The following is an 18,213-nucleotide window of genomic DNA, read 5'->3' as shown; positions in this document are numbered from 1 at the left end:
CAGGCTCCCCCATCCCTGGGATTCTCCAGGCAAGAACACTGGAGTGGGTTGCCATTTCCTTCTCCAATGCATGAAAGTGAGAAGTGAAAGTGAAGTCGCCCAGTCGTGTCCGACTCTTAGCAACCCCATGGCCTGCAGCCCACCAGGCCCCTCCATCCATGGGATTTTCCAGGCAAGAGTACTGGAGTGGGGTGCCATTGCCTTCTCCATTTTGCCTCTGATGGATTTCAATTTACCAAAGTGTGAGAACAGGTGCAGCCCTTACAGAGTATACAACAGTGTCTTACTTTGAAGGTATTTAAAACAACAGTGTCTTACTTTGAAGGTATTTAATAAGTAACTTGATGAGGAGTTACTAAGGCCTGATGCTAGTAGTATTGCTATTAAATCCTCATACAGGCTTATTAAATATATTAATATGAACCTTTTCAACAGGATATTGGGGAGGCCACTGGAACTTATGCATTACAAACATTTAATAATTAAAAAAATTTCTCTGCTGATGAATTGATGGCCCTTTAACAACAGTCATTCAACACACTTATGTGGTAAAAAGTAAGCTTCAGCCACATAGGAGGAAATTAATCAATGACAAATTTTAATTACTCTAAACTCTCATTGAAAAAATAGTACTGTGATAATCAAGTACAGTCTTTTCATAGGATCACAATTGCTCTCATATATTGTTGACACTGTGTTTGGAACTAAAACAAATGAAATGTCACAGCAAAGAGAGAATATTTCCAGTTTCCTGGTCCCAAAATCTATTTAGCCTCTGAATGTGCTGGGTTTGTAGAATATAATCTCTTAGTTAAATGATAAAATCCTACTTACGTATACCAGCTTAGGGGATGTGCGCCTGGCATCATAGTTGGGGACAGGAATTGCTTTGAAGATGAAAGCTGAAAAACTGGTGGTCCTCCTCACTATTTTCTATCCAGGTAATAATAGTTGCATCCTTTACTCTTTTGATATTTACCAGTTAAAAAAGAAAATATCCCTGACTTTTATTGCTTCTTCTGAACTTTTAAAATCCAAAGCATAAGGGAAAATCCCTTGACATTAGTCTTAGCAAGGATTTTATGGATATGACACTCAAAGCACCACAACAAAAACAGAATAAACCAGTGAAACTACATCAAACTAGAAGGCGTTCTACACAGCACAAGACACAATCAACAAAATGAAAAGTCAACCTAGATCACGGGAGAAATATTTGCAAATAACATATTTCAATGGGAGTTAATACCGCAAATATACAAGCAACTCATATGAAAGCAAAGAAAGAAAGAAAAACACAACGAACAATCCACTTAAAAATGGGCAAAGGATCTGGGCAGAGATTTTTTTCTGAAGAAGATATTCAAATGGTCAACAGGTACATGAAAAGGTAACATCACTAATCAGAGAAATGCAAATTACAACCACACTGAGCTACCTCCTCACTGTTAAAGTGGGTATTATGAAAAAGACAAGAAATAATAAGTACTGCTGCTGCTGCTGCTAAGTCGCTTCAGTCGTGTCCGACTCTGTGCGACCCCATAGACGGCAGCCCACCAGGCTCCCCTGTCCCTGGGATTCTCCAGGCAAGAACACTGGAGTGGGTTGCCATTTCCTTCTCCAATGCATGAAAGCGAGAAGTAAAAGTGAAGTCGCTCAGTCGTGTCCGACTCTTAGCGACCCCATGGACTGCAGCCTACCAGGCTCCTCCGTCCATGGGATTTTCCAGGCAAGAGTACTGGAGTGGGGTGCCATTGCCTTCTCCGAATAAGTACTGTGGAGGATATAAAGACTTAGGAACCCTTGTGCACTGTTGGTGGGACTGTAAATTGATGCAGCCACTACTTAAAACATTACAAGTTACTTAAAAACTTAAAAATAGAACTACCATATGATCCAGCAATCCTACTTCTGGGTACATAGCTGAAGGAAATGAAATCAATCTCTCCAAGAGATATGTGTACTTCCATGTTTGCACTATTTACAGCAGCCAAGATATGAAAACAACCTCAGTGTCCATTAATGAATGAACGGATAACAAATGTGACATATATACACAAAGGAGTATTATTCAGTCATAAAAAGAATGAAATTCTGCCATTTGTGTCCACACAGATGAACCTTGAAGGCGTTACAAGAGAAGTAAGTCAGATGGAGAAAGACAAACACTATATGATCTCACTTATATGTGGAATCTAGAAAAAAAAATCCAAACTTGTATAAATAGAGAACAGGAACAGGGGCTGGAGGGCAATGGGTGAAGATGGTCAAAGGTACAAACTTCTAGGTATAAGATGAATACATTCTGGGGATATAATGTGAGGTATAGAGGTTATTTTTTAACACTACTAAATTGAATATTTAAAAGTTGCTAAGAGAATAGATTTTAAAAGTTCTCATCATAAAAAATTTTGTAACTATGTGAGGTGATGGATGTGTTAACTAACCTTATGATGCTATTTTCCACTAAGTAGCAAATCATTACATACCTTAAACTTACACAATGTTTTATGTCAATTACTTCTGCTGCTGCTACTGCTAAGTCGCTTCAGTCGTGTCCGACTCTGTGAGACCCCAGAGATGGCAGCCCACCAGGATCCCCCGCCCCTGGAATTCTCCAGGCAAGAACACTGGAGTGGGTTGCCATTTCCTTCTCCTTATGTCAATTACATCTCAATAAAGCTGGGGCTGGGGGGAAGAAACAAAGTAAGATGATTATTATTTTCATGAAATGTTCCTTTCTGCTTAAATATATGTATTTTTCGGTTCCCTCACACAGGCCTCTTGAGAATAACTGCTCCCAATAGAGAGATAGAACTAATTACATATCAGCAGATGTCATTCTCTAACTGATGCTCCTCAACTGGCCTCTGTCAATTTCAGTTGGTTATTTTTTTCTACAGATTTCAACTGCCTTTTCTCCATTATCAATTTCATTCTCCACTTTCAACATCAGATGAGCCTACAAGAGCCACGAGGACTAGTGTTTTTTACTCTGCCTTTATAACGATCACAATACAAGTTACGCTTTCCTTTTGAATGCTGGCCCCAATGTGAGTATCTGTATAGTTTACAGAAGCCACATGGAACATTTTTCTACCTTGTGGCTATGCCTCTACAACAGTGATACACATACACTTGTTATTGTCAATTTTGTTTTCTGATGAAAGGTGCAATTTAGTCTTTGGAACAAGCACTGATTAAAATTTGCTACCCTTTTAAAAACATTGAGCAAATATTGTCTACCGGGTACCAAGCACTACTATGGAGATTCAGCAATAATAAAACTGATAAAAAGTCTTGCCTTCATGGTGTATTCTGCACGGACAGAATAAAAAATAATTACAATATACAATGTGTGGATGGTAATCTGGGAAAGAAAAGTATGACAGAGAGTAGGGACCATCTCGGGGTGCTTGCAATTTTCAAAAGAGTTTTCAGAAAAGCTTTCATTGTGAAGGGGATCACATCTGAGTAGAGACCTGGGGGAACTGAGGGAGCAAGCCATGTGGGTAACTGGGGCAAGAACTCCTCAGGCAGAGAGAGCACCTAATGCAAAGGCGCACGTAGGCTGTCACAAGCAGTAAGGAGTTTTACTGTAAGCATCTGCCAGGGACAAATATTCAGGCAAGGCTCTTTTTGTTGTTGCTATAAAGAATCCACCTACAAGAGAGTTTAATCAGCTTAAGCTGAACATCAGTGCAGATCTGTTTAGTGTTTTCTCTCAGCCATGACCTCATTTCTAATGCTGACAGCTTGGACTGCCTCTTACATTTGGTTGGGCCTTGGATGCACAGCCTGGCAAACGTGGACGAAACTAGAAGAGGGGGGTTCTGGTAGCTCTGTAGGCCCGATGGTTATCTCGTTCTCTTTTCACACGGGACTGCATATTAATCAGACACAGCCAATGATTCCAAGTTTTAATGTAACCTAATGGATATTGCAGCCCATTACCATATATGAATCAAGAAGTAAGTGTAACAGAGTTCTACCTCAGATAAGCTAATGGTGAGACCTGTTCCACGAATAACTAAGACACAGGTTACTGAGGACAAAGATGTTTCCTCTGCCACCTGATTGTGCTTTCAGTGGTGTCTCCTTCCAAGCAGGACAACACAAAAAAAGAGGTTATTATCAATATTAACATTTACAGAATTTACAGGGATTGTTACACTTATATTCAACAAACAGAGATAATCCATACTGGGTGTATGATTCCATACCTAGCACAGTCTGATAACAACAATGCTCTTCTAGCCTAGAAATTCACACTTCCTTCTAAGGGGTTTCCAATTTACTGGGGAGTATGTTTTCCTAAAACTTAAATTTATACCCTTGGAGCCCACTCCCATCCTCACTAAGAAGAAAATGCTATTAAGACCTCAACATGTGGACATTTGAAAGCAGATGCTGGGTTTAGTTTATTTTAGCCCAGCTTTCATTTGTTTAGAGACTCGATTCTTAACACATAAAGATCCATATTTATTTCGTGAGAACAAAGGTTTAAGAGATGACCAAGCTATCTTTAGTAAAGAGGTGACTGAACATCTAAATAGGTCATGATGACTTGATGACTTACCAGCAACTAAAAATAGTATTTTAAGATCATACTAGTTCTCTTTGTGTGTCATTTAGATTTGTTTTGGATATTTAACTTGGTATGATAGTTTTGAACAAATACAGAAAGCCTTTAAAAGGTATGTTGTTTTAGATCCAAATCAAGTATTGATTGGAAAAGACCCTGATGCTGGGAAAGGTTGAGGGCATAAGGAGAAGGGGATGACAGAGGATGAGATGGTTGGATGGCATCATCGACTCTATGGCCATGAGTCTGAGTAAGCTCTGGGAGTTGGTGATGGACAGGGAAGCCTGGCGTGCCGCAGTCCATGGGGTCGCAAAGAGTTGGACACGACTGAGAGATGAACTGAACTGAAGTATTGATCGTTATGGCTGTGGCTTGGTATAAATTTAGAATTATTGTAATCTAAAGCATTGAGTTTGTTTCCAGAGATAACATTTCTATAATGAAACCATGCTGTAATCAAATCAACAACTTGGACATTTTCCAGCAATTTTTAAAAAACTTTATTCATTTTAATCTGTCAATTTTTGTTCTTGATATTCCAAAAAAGTCATCAGAAAGAAGCCATTTATCATTCTTTTTCCTCATGAAGGAATTCAATTTCCTAATGAGGAAATCTTTTATTTTAGATGGAAAAAAATACTACAATAGGTCAATTATACCAAATTTTAAAGAGTAAAAATTTTACTGTATTCATAATTAATATATTATTCTGGAAAGCAAACATATATGAACACAGTGGTGATAATAATAGTATCTACGTTGTGGATTATAGAAGGATTGAAGGCGTTAACACATACAACAGTCTTAGAACAATGACCGACACATGAAATGTTCAATAACTGTTCACTATTATTCTAGTATGTGATAAAGTGAGGAACTATCAGCAGTCTTAATGGGTGCAATTCTTGCATTTTTACAGAAAAAGTGGGTTTCATCCACTTTTTACAGAACCGGGTATACTTTCTTTTCTGAGGACACAAGGAAGCTGAGAAGGATGGCCCCTCTAAGTGAAACTGATCTCTGCATTTAGTGCCGAAAATCAGAGGAAGCGTGTCACTGTGGGCAGACACCAAGAGTAGATCAATCTGACCCCCCAGTTATGCTTTTCTTATCTCATGGAAACTAAGGGAGGTTATCTGATTAGACCCATCAATCAATTGTTCCTTAAGGTTTAAGCAGGAACAATTTAGGGGTAAACTTAGGTTCCTGGTAGTCATCTAAAATCTTTGTATCCCTTCAGTTTCACTGCAGAATAAAAACGAAATTTACCACAGTGTATTGTTACATCAAGTCTGGTACTTCTCCCAAGAGGGCATCTGCTTCTGGGAAAGACAACAGCGTACCCTCCATTAATGTATTTAACTGATGGTGTAATGATGTACAACTCCTTGTTGACTCTTGCAATTCCAAGTTATTATCTTGGAACAGAAGATTTGACTCTTTTCACTCCACAGGTTAACTGTAAAAGTATCCACTCAGTGTTTAATCCAACTCCCACACATTGCTTCTGATGCCCTGAAGTTCTTTCGATTAGTCTGCTCGCTGCAAAACCTCAGATTACTAAAGTTAGAGAGAAAGGGATGGATTCTAAAACATCCCACTATCAGAACAGGTGTACTTGTAAAGTCAAATTTGCCTGATGTATCCTCTGTCTCATATTGTACAATCGGCCCTGGAGGGTGGAGCCCTCGTAACCTGCTTCCTCGGGTGTACGCGTGTCTGTGGGTGTTGGGGCAGGACACGTACGGACCCACTCTCCCAAAGCAGCCCAATCAAAGTCCCCCTCTCACCTCAAAGGCTGTCAACTCTCACGCCCCTCCTTGCGCGCACAGCCCCCTCCTCCCTCTTCCACCCCTTCATATCCCGCCTCCAGAGTAGGACACCCACTTTCATTGGCAGATACTCCTCTCACTCCTATCCTGAAACCAATCACTACAGCGTTGGTGGAGAAGGACGGAGCCAATGGGAATGCTCGTTGCGGCAGCTGCCGGTCCCGAGCGCCGGGAGGCGGTGCCGGGGGCGGGGTACAGCTTAGGGGTTAGTTGCCTTTTGGAGTGAGGAGAGGGCAGAAGCGGCGGCGGCGGCGGCGTTTGCGGTGGCGCGGCTCCGCGGAGAGCCGGGCATCTCAAGGCCCTTTTCCCCCTACCCTGGTCCCCAAAGCAGGGGTCCAAGCCCTCTTTGCAGCTACCGGCCTCTCCCGCGCGTGCAGCCCCTCGAGTCGGCGTGATCCGGCCGGTTGCCCCTCTTCCCTGTCAGCGCGATGCCCGGGGCGGCGGCGGCGGCTTCGGGCTCCTTGCGGCCCCGGCCGTGACCGCCACAGCGAGCCCGGCCGGGCGGTTGGGGCCGTTGGACGTTTGTTTTCGCAGCTTTCCCCTCCCCCTTCGCCGAGGCGGCGGGGGTGCGCGTTGGGAAGGGGGAGCCGGGAGACTCCTCCCCCTCCCCGATACCCCCGCCCCTCCCCCTTACACACTCGCACGCACTATCGCGCCGGCTCCCACACGCTCGCGCGGCTCCCGCTCCGCGCCTCGGTGTCGGCCGGCGTCGTCCCGGGCCCGCGGAGCCACCATGTCCACTGCCGCCTCCTCTTCCAGTTCCTCTCAGACCCCTCATCCCCCGCCGCAGAGGATGCGGCGCAGCGCCGCGGGTTCCCCGCCCGCCGCCCCCGCCGCCGGCAGCGGGAACGGTGCAGGCGGCGGCGGCGGCGGCGGCGGCGGCGGTGTGGGCTGCGCCCCAGCTGCGGGAGCCGGCCGGCTGCTGCAGCCCATCCGCGCCACGGTGCCCTACCAACTCCTGCGGGGCAGCCAGCACAGTCCCACGCGCCCGCCCGCCGCCGCCGCCGCCGCCTCGCTGGGCAGCCTCCCGGGGCCCGGCGCGGCCCGCGGCCCCAGCCCGCCCAGCCCGACGCCGCCGCCAGCCGCGGTCCCAACCGAGCAGGCGCCGCGGGCCAAGGGCCGCCCGAGACGGTCCCCCGAGAGCCACCGGAGGAGCAACTCACCTGAGCGACGGAGCCCCGGCTCGCCCGTCTGCAGAGGTAGCGAGCCCAACCCTTCCGTCCTCCCGGGCTACGTCTCCCTTCCCCGACGGTGCCCTCCGTGGAAACTTCAGCCTCTCCGGGCTTCTCTTTGCTAGTGCATTATCGAAGGTGTGAAAGTGGCTTTGGGAACCTCACCCCTCTGCGGTCGCTGCGGGGCTCGGAGGAGCGGACTGCAGAGCAACTTTTATTTGACCCTTCTGCCTCCCCTTCAGCTTTTATCTACCATCACACGCCTGCATCAAAAGGTTTTTCAGTTTAAGAGCTGATTAGCTCACTCCTGTGTTTGCTGTTTGTAGTGGGGGAAGGAGGAGCTGGGTGAAACACTTTAAAAAAACACGCACACCAACTCCGGCAGCAGATAAGGTGGTGGTTGTAATCTCTACAGCCTCTTTGTGCTTTCCTACAAAGTTCCCATAATGTGTCTATGCCTACCGGGGTAATTTTTTTCTTTTTTGGAGGGGTGGAGGCACTAGTTATGATGTAAGGATATCCTGTTGGGTGTGTAGAGGGGACAGTTTTGGATGTGCAATTGAAGTGTATAGTGTTTGGTGTTTTTTTTTTGGTCTCCTTTTCTCTACTTTATATAGTCATATGCATCTGGGCGGTACTGCACTGAAAACAGTTTATGCCCAACTCAAGACTTGCATGGTAAATTTCTGAGGACCTATTTGTGGAGTGTGCTTACTTTTTTTCTTCCATTTGTAAGTACACTTAACAGTTCAGTTCAGCTATTAAAGGATCTCGAGTTTCTTTTCTGTTAGTTGTCAAAGGCAATGGAGACCTGGTGGATGCTGTCGGCTTCCCTTAATGTTTTGTGTTCTGGTGTGGTTTGGTTTATCTCTAGGGACATAGTGCATGATCTAGTTGAGTCCTGGGGGAGAAGAGGGAGATAAGCCAGAACAGGGATGTAAAGCTCATAAGGAAGAGAGGAGTAGTAGCTCATGTGATTAGATACCGGGTTAGGGTTACAGATGCTGCTGCTGCTGCTGCTTCTGCATTGTGGAGAGACCCTATCATACCGGTAACAGAGTGGAAAAATCTCTGCTTGGGAGGAAAACATTGTGGAGCTCTGTATGGTGTTTTATATGGTATGTGGAATTTTTTTCATGGTGTTTTCTCGATGAGGGTCTTAGACTTGGAGAAAGTGATTGTGTTAGTAAGATAGACTGCAGTTTGGGTGTTTTTGTTTTAGTGTTTCGGACCTGTAATTTGCATGTTGCTAAGGCCCTTGTTTTCAGACCACTTGATGGTGAAGGCAGGGTAGGATGTAGTGCAGTGGTATGTGTACAGGAGCACCAAGAAACACATCCTGTAATCTGTATGCACCAGAAGGAATTTGCTCCCCTACTCCTCCCCCAGGTCAAGCCAGCTGCAGAAACTGACATCCTCCAGCAAATCCTGAATGAATGAATGAAAACAACGTGATCGCCCTAATAATGACCACAACTGAACACACATCTTTGGCTGTATTTTACAGAAAAGGCCACCATTTTCTAACAGATTAATGCCATATGCGACTCCCTTGCTCATTTTCTAGAACTGTATGAAAGGAAAGGTAACAGAAAGAAAAGACGGCAGCAGTTACGTACATTTTTGAGTGATTTAGCTTCAACAGTATGTCCATTGGGTTTTGGGACTTTCTTTTAAGGACTGATATGAGAGCCATAAAATAAGCACTGCAGAAAGATTCTGTCCAGAGGGTTTTGTGGGCATAGTAAGAGTAGTTTGAGCAATTGCTGCAACAGTATGATGGCCATCTACTACCTCCCCCCCTTTTGCTGATAACCACTAACATCTTACAATAGATTGTAGTACAACTTGCTTTTTCTGCATCTTTCAAAAGTCTTAATTGATTAGGAATTACAAGGTCCATCATCAAGTAGTTTTAATAAAATTTGTGACCAGACTTAAACTGTCCTCTTTGTTGTAGTACGGCACATCTGAGTTTAATGCAATTTTAACACAATCATGATGAAAACACTTCTCTGAGTCTAGTTGTGCAGGAGACAGATTTGCATCATCAGAGAGCTTGTACAGGGACTAGAGGAGGCCTTTCTGTTGGTTTTAACATCAAGTGGTTTGTCAGTTTCTTACATTGAAGTGATTTTGAATGTAGGCTCTTCTGCCCCCAGTTCCCTGATGATATTACGTTTATGTCACTTCTCCACATCCCGCCTTACTCCTCTCTACTCAAGTTAAAACTATAGAGCTAATCTTTTGTGTTTACTTTGCTATTTAAAATTCATACTATGAACAGTTGAACAATTTTTTCAAATGATTATCTACTCAGTTTCTTTTGAATTCTGCAAGGTTCTGACTTCAGTGGATTTTAGCCTCCACAGGTCAAGGCTCCTCCCGCTGCTGCTGCTGCTGCAGACACTGACATCACTATACTGCATGAATGAAAAACAACAACGTGCTCCATTGCTTGCTTTCCACCTCCTTCCTTTTCTGCACACTCCTGTGTGTGTGTGTGTGTATTTAAGACGGTATTGTGCTGCATTTAAAACTACATTTAAAAATGTTCAGTTAGGTAGCTAGTGGCTCAGGGTAGGCATTTAGTATAGAGGCATATTGTTTACAAAAAGCTTCAAGTGCTATGAGCATTTAGACTAGAGGTGACATAACAGCATTCGGTATTTTTTTATCTGCACTGGTAGCTATGGAAGAAAATACAGAAGCTGTAAACAGTTTTCTTTGTAGTTGTTTTACCAAGAAGTTATGAAACAACATGATTTCTAAACATGTTAGATCATTATTATCTCCCTCTGAAACATTCTTAATATGCATTTATAGGGTTAAGTCTAGAGTAATAAGTGATAATCAGATTATTTCACAAGGCTGAGAAAAAGCTGAATTATGTAAATAGGTACAGTTTTAATATGATATAATTTATAAAATTTAGCAGGAAGATGTTAATTTTCTTTATTTTGTAGGACAGTTTTAGATAATTTAAATGGCTGTCATAATAGAAGATACATAAATCTCCAAACACCTTACTTTCTACAAATATCACCAAGTTTTATAAATTGAAACTATCTTGTTTATGCATATGGATCATATTTTTGTTTGCATTTTTTAAAATTTTAGTTTGCATTTTTAAAACTTCAAAGTTTGTTATTTATATTCATTTCTTTACTTCTGCCATTAGCAAAATGTCACCCTCCCCCTTGTTTAGTTCTGAAGGGTCTTGAAGTGGTGAATGACAAGCTACTGAATGCATCCTCAGGCTCCCTGTGATGTGTTTGTAATAGATGTAAAATCATAAAGTATTATGCAAATAGTTATTTTTTGTAATGTTAATATGTAAGTCTACCTTCGAGATAAATAGAACAACTCAAATGAGAATGTAACAGGATGTTAGTGTTAAAATTAATGATCTTAGAAATCATGTGTAACAGTGAAAAGAAAATAGAATAAATTTGCTTCATTCTGAAAACGTCATAAAGCAAAACCTATGGGCTCAAAAACAGAACAAATACAGTTTTACTGTTCAAGACAGTAAGTAGCAGTTGCACGTCCTTTTGTGGTTTTCTGTAAGGACTGAGCATTGAGATGAATTATAAATTCTAAAAGATATAAAGACAATTGCGTTAGAGCACTCTGGATGTAGAATACTACTTATTTTTAAGGGTACCAAACCTAATAACAAAAACATGAAGAGCTTATAATTTTATATATTTCCTGCTATGGAAAACGGCATGTGTTAATTCCTGATTTAACATAATAGATTTATTTAGGCCTAGTAGTCTAACAGATTATTAACTCTAGAGTGAAATTTGATAAGAATTTTTCATGAATGCTTGAGAGCTTTATTGTTTTATACATTAAGAAGTTATTCTATTTAAAAGAAAATACAAAGCCAACTAACATATAATCCTGAATGACTGCCTTCAGAGTGTGTGTGTGTGTGTGTGTGTGTTTTAATCAGTCAATTTGCTTTCAGTTTATCTTTTCATTAAATTTCCCCTGTTGAGTCATTTTTAGTGCTGTGCTCAATTTGTAGAATTCCAGCATTTTTAATTACATTTTTCCCCCATTTTAAAGATATTCAGACATTCTCTTATTATAAAGTTACTTCTCAGGCTAATATTTTTGAAAATTATGGTCCCCCACTCCTGTGCTTAGATCCTTGTTTCAAAGCTTTCTTATACTAGACTGAAAAATATACTGACAGTTAAAGCTTTGACTTTTTTCCCTAAAGAGATAGCTTTCAAATACTGATTTTGGGGAAAGATTTTTAGCTTTTGAGAACTACACTAAGTATCAGCAGCATTCATTAATTTTTCCCATTAATTATGGTACATAAAACTTCTACATCAGTGGGTCAATAGCAAAATGGATCTGAGTGAATTTATAGAAGTTTTATATTCTTAAACTTTTTCATGCTCAAAGATTACATTCCTCTCAAATAACTATTATTCTAAGCATATTGAATATTGTATACACCTAGTGTTATAAAAGCACCTTGATCAGTTTAACTGTAAAGTTGTGTGTACATATATTTAGCTAAAAATTACTTCATTATTTACTTTTTACAGAGGACATTTCATTCACCACAGTGTATGTTTCCTCAAGGATTTAATGCAAATTAGGATTTATATATTGGGGAAATGTTGAAGGGTAATGGTATCCTTGTGATTTTTATTTGTGCTAATGCAGACTAAATGTGAAGAAGAAAATAAAGGAGTAATTGGGCTCCATGGCAATGAATAACAATGGAAATAAATGGCAATGTTCAACGAATGGCTAGTAGGAGAGGATTTTTCTTAAATCTGAAATTTAAAACATTGCTAAAAGCCCATTTTATCAAAGCTTTCACACGTAGCTAATAATCTGCCAAGACGTATCTACTGATGACTTTGTTATTCTTAATTTTAGTTTAGTCTTTTCTCCAGAGTTTAAATCCCCTGATAGGATTTTCCTTAGCACCTGTCTGGGGTTTGTGCCTGCTGCTGCTGTTTTTTGTCTTCAATATATAATTTTGTTCTCTTATTAAATGTCTAAGAGACCAAATCACTGTGCTGTTTCTGTCCTGTGTTCTTTTTTAACAAGAAGTTGAGGTTATCTCATAATTGTCGCTAACTGGGTTTGCTTAAAGCAAGTGGAAGACAGAGAGCACACTATCATCCGTGATGTAAAAAACTTGAGAAACTGATGGAAGAGCCAGAAGCCATCTTGCTTTCCCTTTCTACCCCTCATCTGAGTCCCTGGAACTGACTATGACTTCATCACTCATCCAGCTTATTCTAGAAGAACAAGATTTGTGTTTATTCTGCAAAAAAAAATATATATACATATATGTGTGTACATAAAATATATATATGTGATACACACATATAATGGCTTTATAGTAATTCTGAAGAAAAGAGGATTATTCTTAATTATGAACAAATTGTGGAAAAAAATATTTCATTTTTGTAGGAGCAAGCATGGCAGATACCTTTAAGCTGTGATGTTTACCGCAGGTAAATGTTACTGTGGCAGCTGGCTGGATGAGGCAAGTTCATGGATACCTCAATCTTGCAGGCTTAGTTGCTCAGTCATGTTTGGCTCTTCGCGACCTTATGGATTGTGGCCTCCTGGCTCCTCTGTCCATGGGATTCCCCAGGCAAGAATACTGGAGAGGGTTGCCATTTCCTCCCTCCAGGGGATCTTCTCAACCCAGGGATTGAACCCACGTCTCTGGCATCTCCTGCATTGCAGGCAGATTCTTTGCCACTGAGCTACTTGGGAAGCCCCAGATACCTCAATAACCTCTACAATATTATGTTGTATTTCTAAAGATGTGGGTAGAAAGGAAGAAAACATGTGAGTGCTTAAGGCAATATATACTTTCATTCATCAAGAAAGTGGATTTGAAATCTAATTTTTGATTCTAGATGCGGTGTTCACTCTACAGGATTATCCTGTTGCTCCTAATTGAAAGAAGACTTTGATACTGGTCATCAGCTGTGACTTCTGAGCTGTAAAAATTACTAATGAATAGGTTTTCTGTTGCTTCCACAGCACTATTACACTGTGCTGGAGTATATTTTGACATTTTCAGAATGTCTAAAAATGTAAGACCTAGGTTAGTGAATGTAACTGAAATAGAATATGGTTGGATTGGTCATATCTCTTTGTCACATAAAAGCCTGAGAATGTGTGTGTGAGTAGGAGTGAGTGAGTGAGTGAGTGAGTGAGTGTGTGTGTGTGTGTGTGAGAGAGAGAGAGAGAGAGAGAGAGAGAGAGAGAGAGAAGAGAGAGAAGAGGGAGAAGAGAGAGGGAGAAGAGAGAGGGAGAAGAGAGAGAAGAGAGAGAGAGAAGAGAGAGAGAGAAGAGAGGAGAGAGAAAGTCAGGTATAAGTGACTGTGTGAGAAATCCTGGTTCCTGAAGGGTCAAGGATATGAAATTGGCTGTATCTGGCCTTGTGTACTTCTAGAATCTGTACTGTTTCTGAATTGTATTATAGTGAGAAGTACTTTTCCCCATGATTATTAAAAGTTAGTTATATGTGGTGATAAACTGGTAAATATTTCAGGAATCACTAAGCAGAGATTCTGATCTCAGGTGATAGTCCCAGCAACTGGTGCTGGATTAATTCAGCCTCTCACCCCTAAGAAGCTAATAGTTATCCTGCAATTTGTGGGTTTGAACTCTGAATGTTTGTAACTTAATGAAATGCCACTATGGTGTACTTTAATGATGGCTCACCAAAAATAAGGACGAGTTAAACTTGTGAGACTCATTATTGTGTGGGAAGACTGGTGTCCAAAATTGTCTTCCAAGATATTAGAATTAAGAAACTCACTAAACTTCTGGGTGTGTTTGATAACAAGAATGCAAAAACTGCTACAGATTTCTGCCTAGTGTCACTAAAGATCAAGTGTCTATCTCCTGCTGACAGTAATAGCCCCTTATTTAGCCAGTATGGTCACAGGGAGAACTTCACATAGCTAGCTTTTAGATGACTAAAATATTAACTATTTGGTGAAACAAAGGCTTTCTAAAATCATTATACAATTGTTTTCTTAAGCAGAAAAAACAAAACCTCAATGAACTCTTTGTGGCTTAATTAGTTTTGTTAATACCTATGATATATCTTAAAATGATTGCTATAGATACTATTGAATATAAGATTGAATGAGCATGGCCTATTGCTGATCATATAAATTTGCTTTGGGAAGGGTCTTTTTTTCTGATAAATGTGGAATGAAACAGTGTGTGGCCCCATTTATTCCTTAATAGAATAACCTGGCTTTTTTCTCTTATCAAGTTAAAAACCAAAAAATTATTTTCCAAATGGTTCCATAAAAGAACCTTAGAAACAAAAAGGTATGCTGAAAAATAACCAGATTTGAAGTCAAGAGACTTGAGTTATTTATCCACTTGTAACGTTTGACTTACACTATGTCCCTAAATCTTCATCTTATTTTCTCTCTCTTTAAAATGAGTGGGCTTTTTAAGAGTTTAGTTGGGTAAGGAAAAGAGTCTACTATGGAAAGGAAAAGTAAAAATAAGTTTATTAAACTAGATGATTCTTTTGAATTTTTAAAACTAGTTTTACTGAGGTGTAGCTGACAAAGTTGTATATATTGTAAGGTATACAGTGTGATGATTTGGTATACATTTACAAAGTGAAGTGATTACCATAATCAAGATAACTGCATATCTATCACCTCACAGAGCACCTTTTTTTTTTTTTTTTTTTTTTTGATGTGTGATGAGAACACTTAAGATCTACTCTTAGCAAATTCCAAGTATACAATACAGTATTACTGACTACAGTCACCAGCTGTACATTAGTTTCCCAGAACTAACCTGTCTTACAACTTTAAGTTTGTACCCTTCCAGCAACTTTCCCCACCTGCCAGGCCATGGCAACCATCATTCTACTCTCTGCTGTGGATTACTTTTTAAGATTACACACATAAGTGAGATCATAATTGTTTTTTTCCCCGTGTATTTGTTTTTTTGTGTCTGGCTTATTTCACTTAGAAAAATATCCTCCAGGTTCATTTATGTTGTTGCCAATGGCAGGATTTCCTTTTTAAAAGACTGTGCAATATTCCGTGTGTGTGTGTGTACACATACATATATGTATGTATTTTCTTTGTCCATTCCGCCATGAGTGAACACAGAGGTTCTCTGTATCTTAGTTATTGTGGATAATGCCGCATTGAATATGGGAGTGCAGGTATCTTTTCAGGATCCTGGTGTTATTTCCTATAAGCATATACTCAGAGTGAGGTTGCTAGATTATATGTTTTTAAGTGTTTGAGGAACCTTCATGCTGTTTCCCAGGCCCACCAGTTTACTGTCTCGCCAGTGGTGTACGAGGGTTCTGTTTTCTCCACATCCTCACCAACGTGTGTTATTCTCTTGTCTTTTTGATAGTAGCCATTCTACCCAGTGTGAGATGGTATGTCATTGTGGTTTTAATTTGCGTTTCTCTGGTTAGTGCTGTTTGAGCACCTTTTCATGTGCCCTCATTAGCTGTTTATATGTCATCTTTGGAAAATGTCCACTTAGCTCCTTTGTCTATTATTTAATAAGCTTATTTGTGTTTTCTGCTATTGAGTTACATGAATTCCATATATATATTTTGGGTATAGCAAATGTATATATCCAAAATAGTAGGCCCTTATCAGATGTATGGTTTGCAGGTATTTTCTTCTGTGCCATAACTTGTCTTTTCGTTTTGTTAATTGTTTCCTTCGCTGTGCAGAAGCTTTATAGTTGCTTGTTTATTTTTGCTTTTGTTGCTTGTGTTTTTGGTATTATATCCAAAATGGCATTGCCAGGACTGAGCTTTTTCCCTACATTTTCTTCTAGGAGTTTGACGGTTCCAGGTCTTATATTTAAGTCTTTAATCCATTTCAAGTTAATTTTGTGCATGGTATAAGATGGGGTTCAGTTTCACTCTTCTGCACATAGATATCCAGTTTTCCTAGCACCATGTATAGAGAGACTGTCCTTTTCTCATTGTATATTCTTGGTACCTCTGTCAAAGATCAGTTGACCATATATCTGTGGATTTTTATATCTGGGCCCTCTGTGCCATTGGTCTGATGTGTAGAGCCATCTCATTGGAAAAGACCCTGATGCTGAGAAAGGTTGAGGGCATAGGAGAAGAGGGTGACAAAGGATGAGATGGTTGGATGGCATCACTGACCCAATGGACATGAGTTTGAGCAAACCCTGGGAGATAGTGAAGGACAGGGAAGCCTGGTGTACTGCAGTCCATGCAGTCCAGTCGGACACAACTTAATGACTGAACAACAACAAATATGCGTGGATTTATTTATCTGGGCCCTCTGACCCATTGGTTTATGTGTCTGTTTCTATGCCAGTACCATACTGTCTCCACTGCTATAGCACTGTATACACTAGATGATTCTTCGTACGGTTAGTTATGTGTTGAGCAACTAGTCTTAACCAGAACTCAGTGTAGAATACTTTTATAATACTTTTACAATCTCTCTTCACAGATAACTTTTATAATCTCACTTCTCTCTTGAGAGGTTAAGTAATTTGCTCAGGGTCAGGTGGCATGCACAGAAGGCCCACAGGGCCATGTAACTCTCTAAGTCCTGACTTCAGGTTAGCTGGAAGTTGCTTTTGGAACCCAGTTAATTATGGGACAGGAAAACATGCACAATGGGTAATCCCATTGCTTATGTAGTTAAGACACAGAAAGGCCAAAAATAGAGTTGGCGGGGGTTGGGTGAAGAGAAAGCTAAATGGGACTAAACTCTAGGGTCCACAGAACTTAAAATAGCTGCAGGTATTCCCAGTGATTCGGGCCTCAGATATGTGTATAAGAATGCCATAGCACTTCAGAACTTCATTATGTCGTTAGTGGGCCTTTCCCTCGGTCCTTAAAATACACTTTGTTAAGACAGAATTTAGATTTCGTGTGAAATCTCAAAATCTGGGCAGAATGAGTCTTTTGTATTTTCATATTTGATAATGTAACCTTTGCATTTGTAATAAAGCATCATAAGGTTCCATTCAAGCATAACACTGATTTTAACCTCCACCGTTCTGTGACAGCTCAGCAGCATTCAAAATAGTATCTTTTTATATTTCATTCTCATGGCAAAGTAAGGTGTGCTGTCTTCTCCGTTTATGCCTGCTTGGGCTCTTTTCCTTTTTCTAGGTTTGCTGATGTGATCTAGAGAGATATTTCAGCCTCCATTTTAACAACTGCTTTCAGGATGCTGTGACATCCTTCAGTGCCCCTTGTGCTTACTGCACGCTCTCTTTGATAGTGTGGAATATGGATCCTTTCATAAGTAACATGAGACATGGCATTTCTATTGTTGTTCTGATACTGAAAGTGTTTTATAGAGTCTATGTGATGAAGTTTCTCATGACATTTCTTCTGTAATTAGTTTCCTAGTTAAATACATCAGTTTATAAGTTGGATTAGTGAAGTAATCTTTGTATCATAGAAAATAATAAAAAAACTTACAGAGCTCAGTTGCTTAGTTACCTTTAAAAACTGTTTGCTGTGTGCATGTAACCTGTGAAATGATCTTTCCATAAATGTGTACAAAAGATCATGGTAAAATACTGATTTTTCTCTATATTAGCTGGTAATCTATAA

At 40.5% G+C, this 18,213-nt stretch overlaps 1 protein-coding gene across 2 annotated transcripts in view; it reads left to right on the top strand.

Annotated features, from left to right (window-relative positions):
• Positions 1–7,005: 7,005 nt before the first annotated feature.
• GLCCI1 (glucocorticoid induced 1) overlaps positions 7,006–18,213 on the top strand; it is a 105,662-nt gene continuing 94,454 nt past the window's right edge. For both annotated transcript variants that reach the window (XM_070369800.1, XM_070369799.1), the window contains exon 1: positions 7,006–7,616. In XM_070369800.1, coding sequence (XP_070225901.1) covers positions 7,151–7,616 — 466 coding nt within the window. In that variant the 5' untranslated portion in view covers positions 7,006–7,150. The remainder of the gene's footprint in view (positions 7,617–18,213) is intronic.

The sequence above is a fragment of the Bos mutus genome, chromosome 4, assembly GCF_027580195.1.
Source record: "Bos mutus isolate GX-2022 chromosome 4, NWIPB_WYAK_1.1, whole genome shotgun sequence".
NCBI lineage: Eukaryota > Metazoa > Chordata > Mammalia > Artiodactyla > Bovidae > Bos > Bos mutus.
Note: the sequence above shows the minus strand (reverse complement) of the source record. Positions and strands in the feature narration are given on the sequence as shown.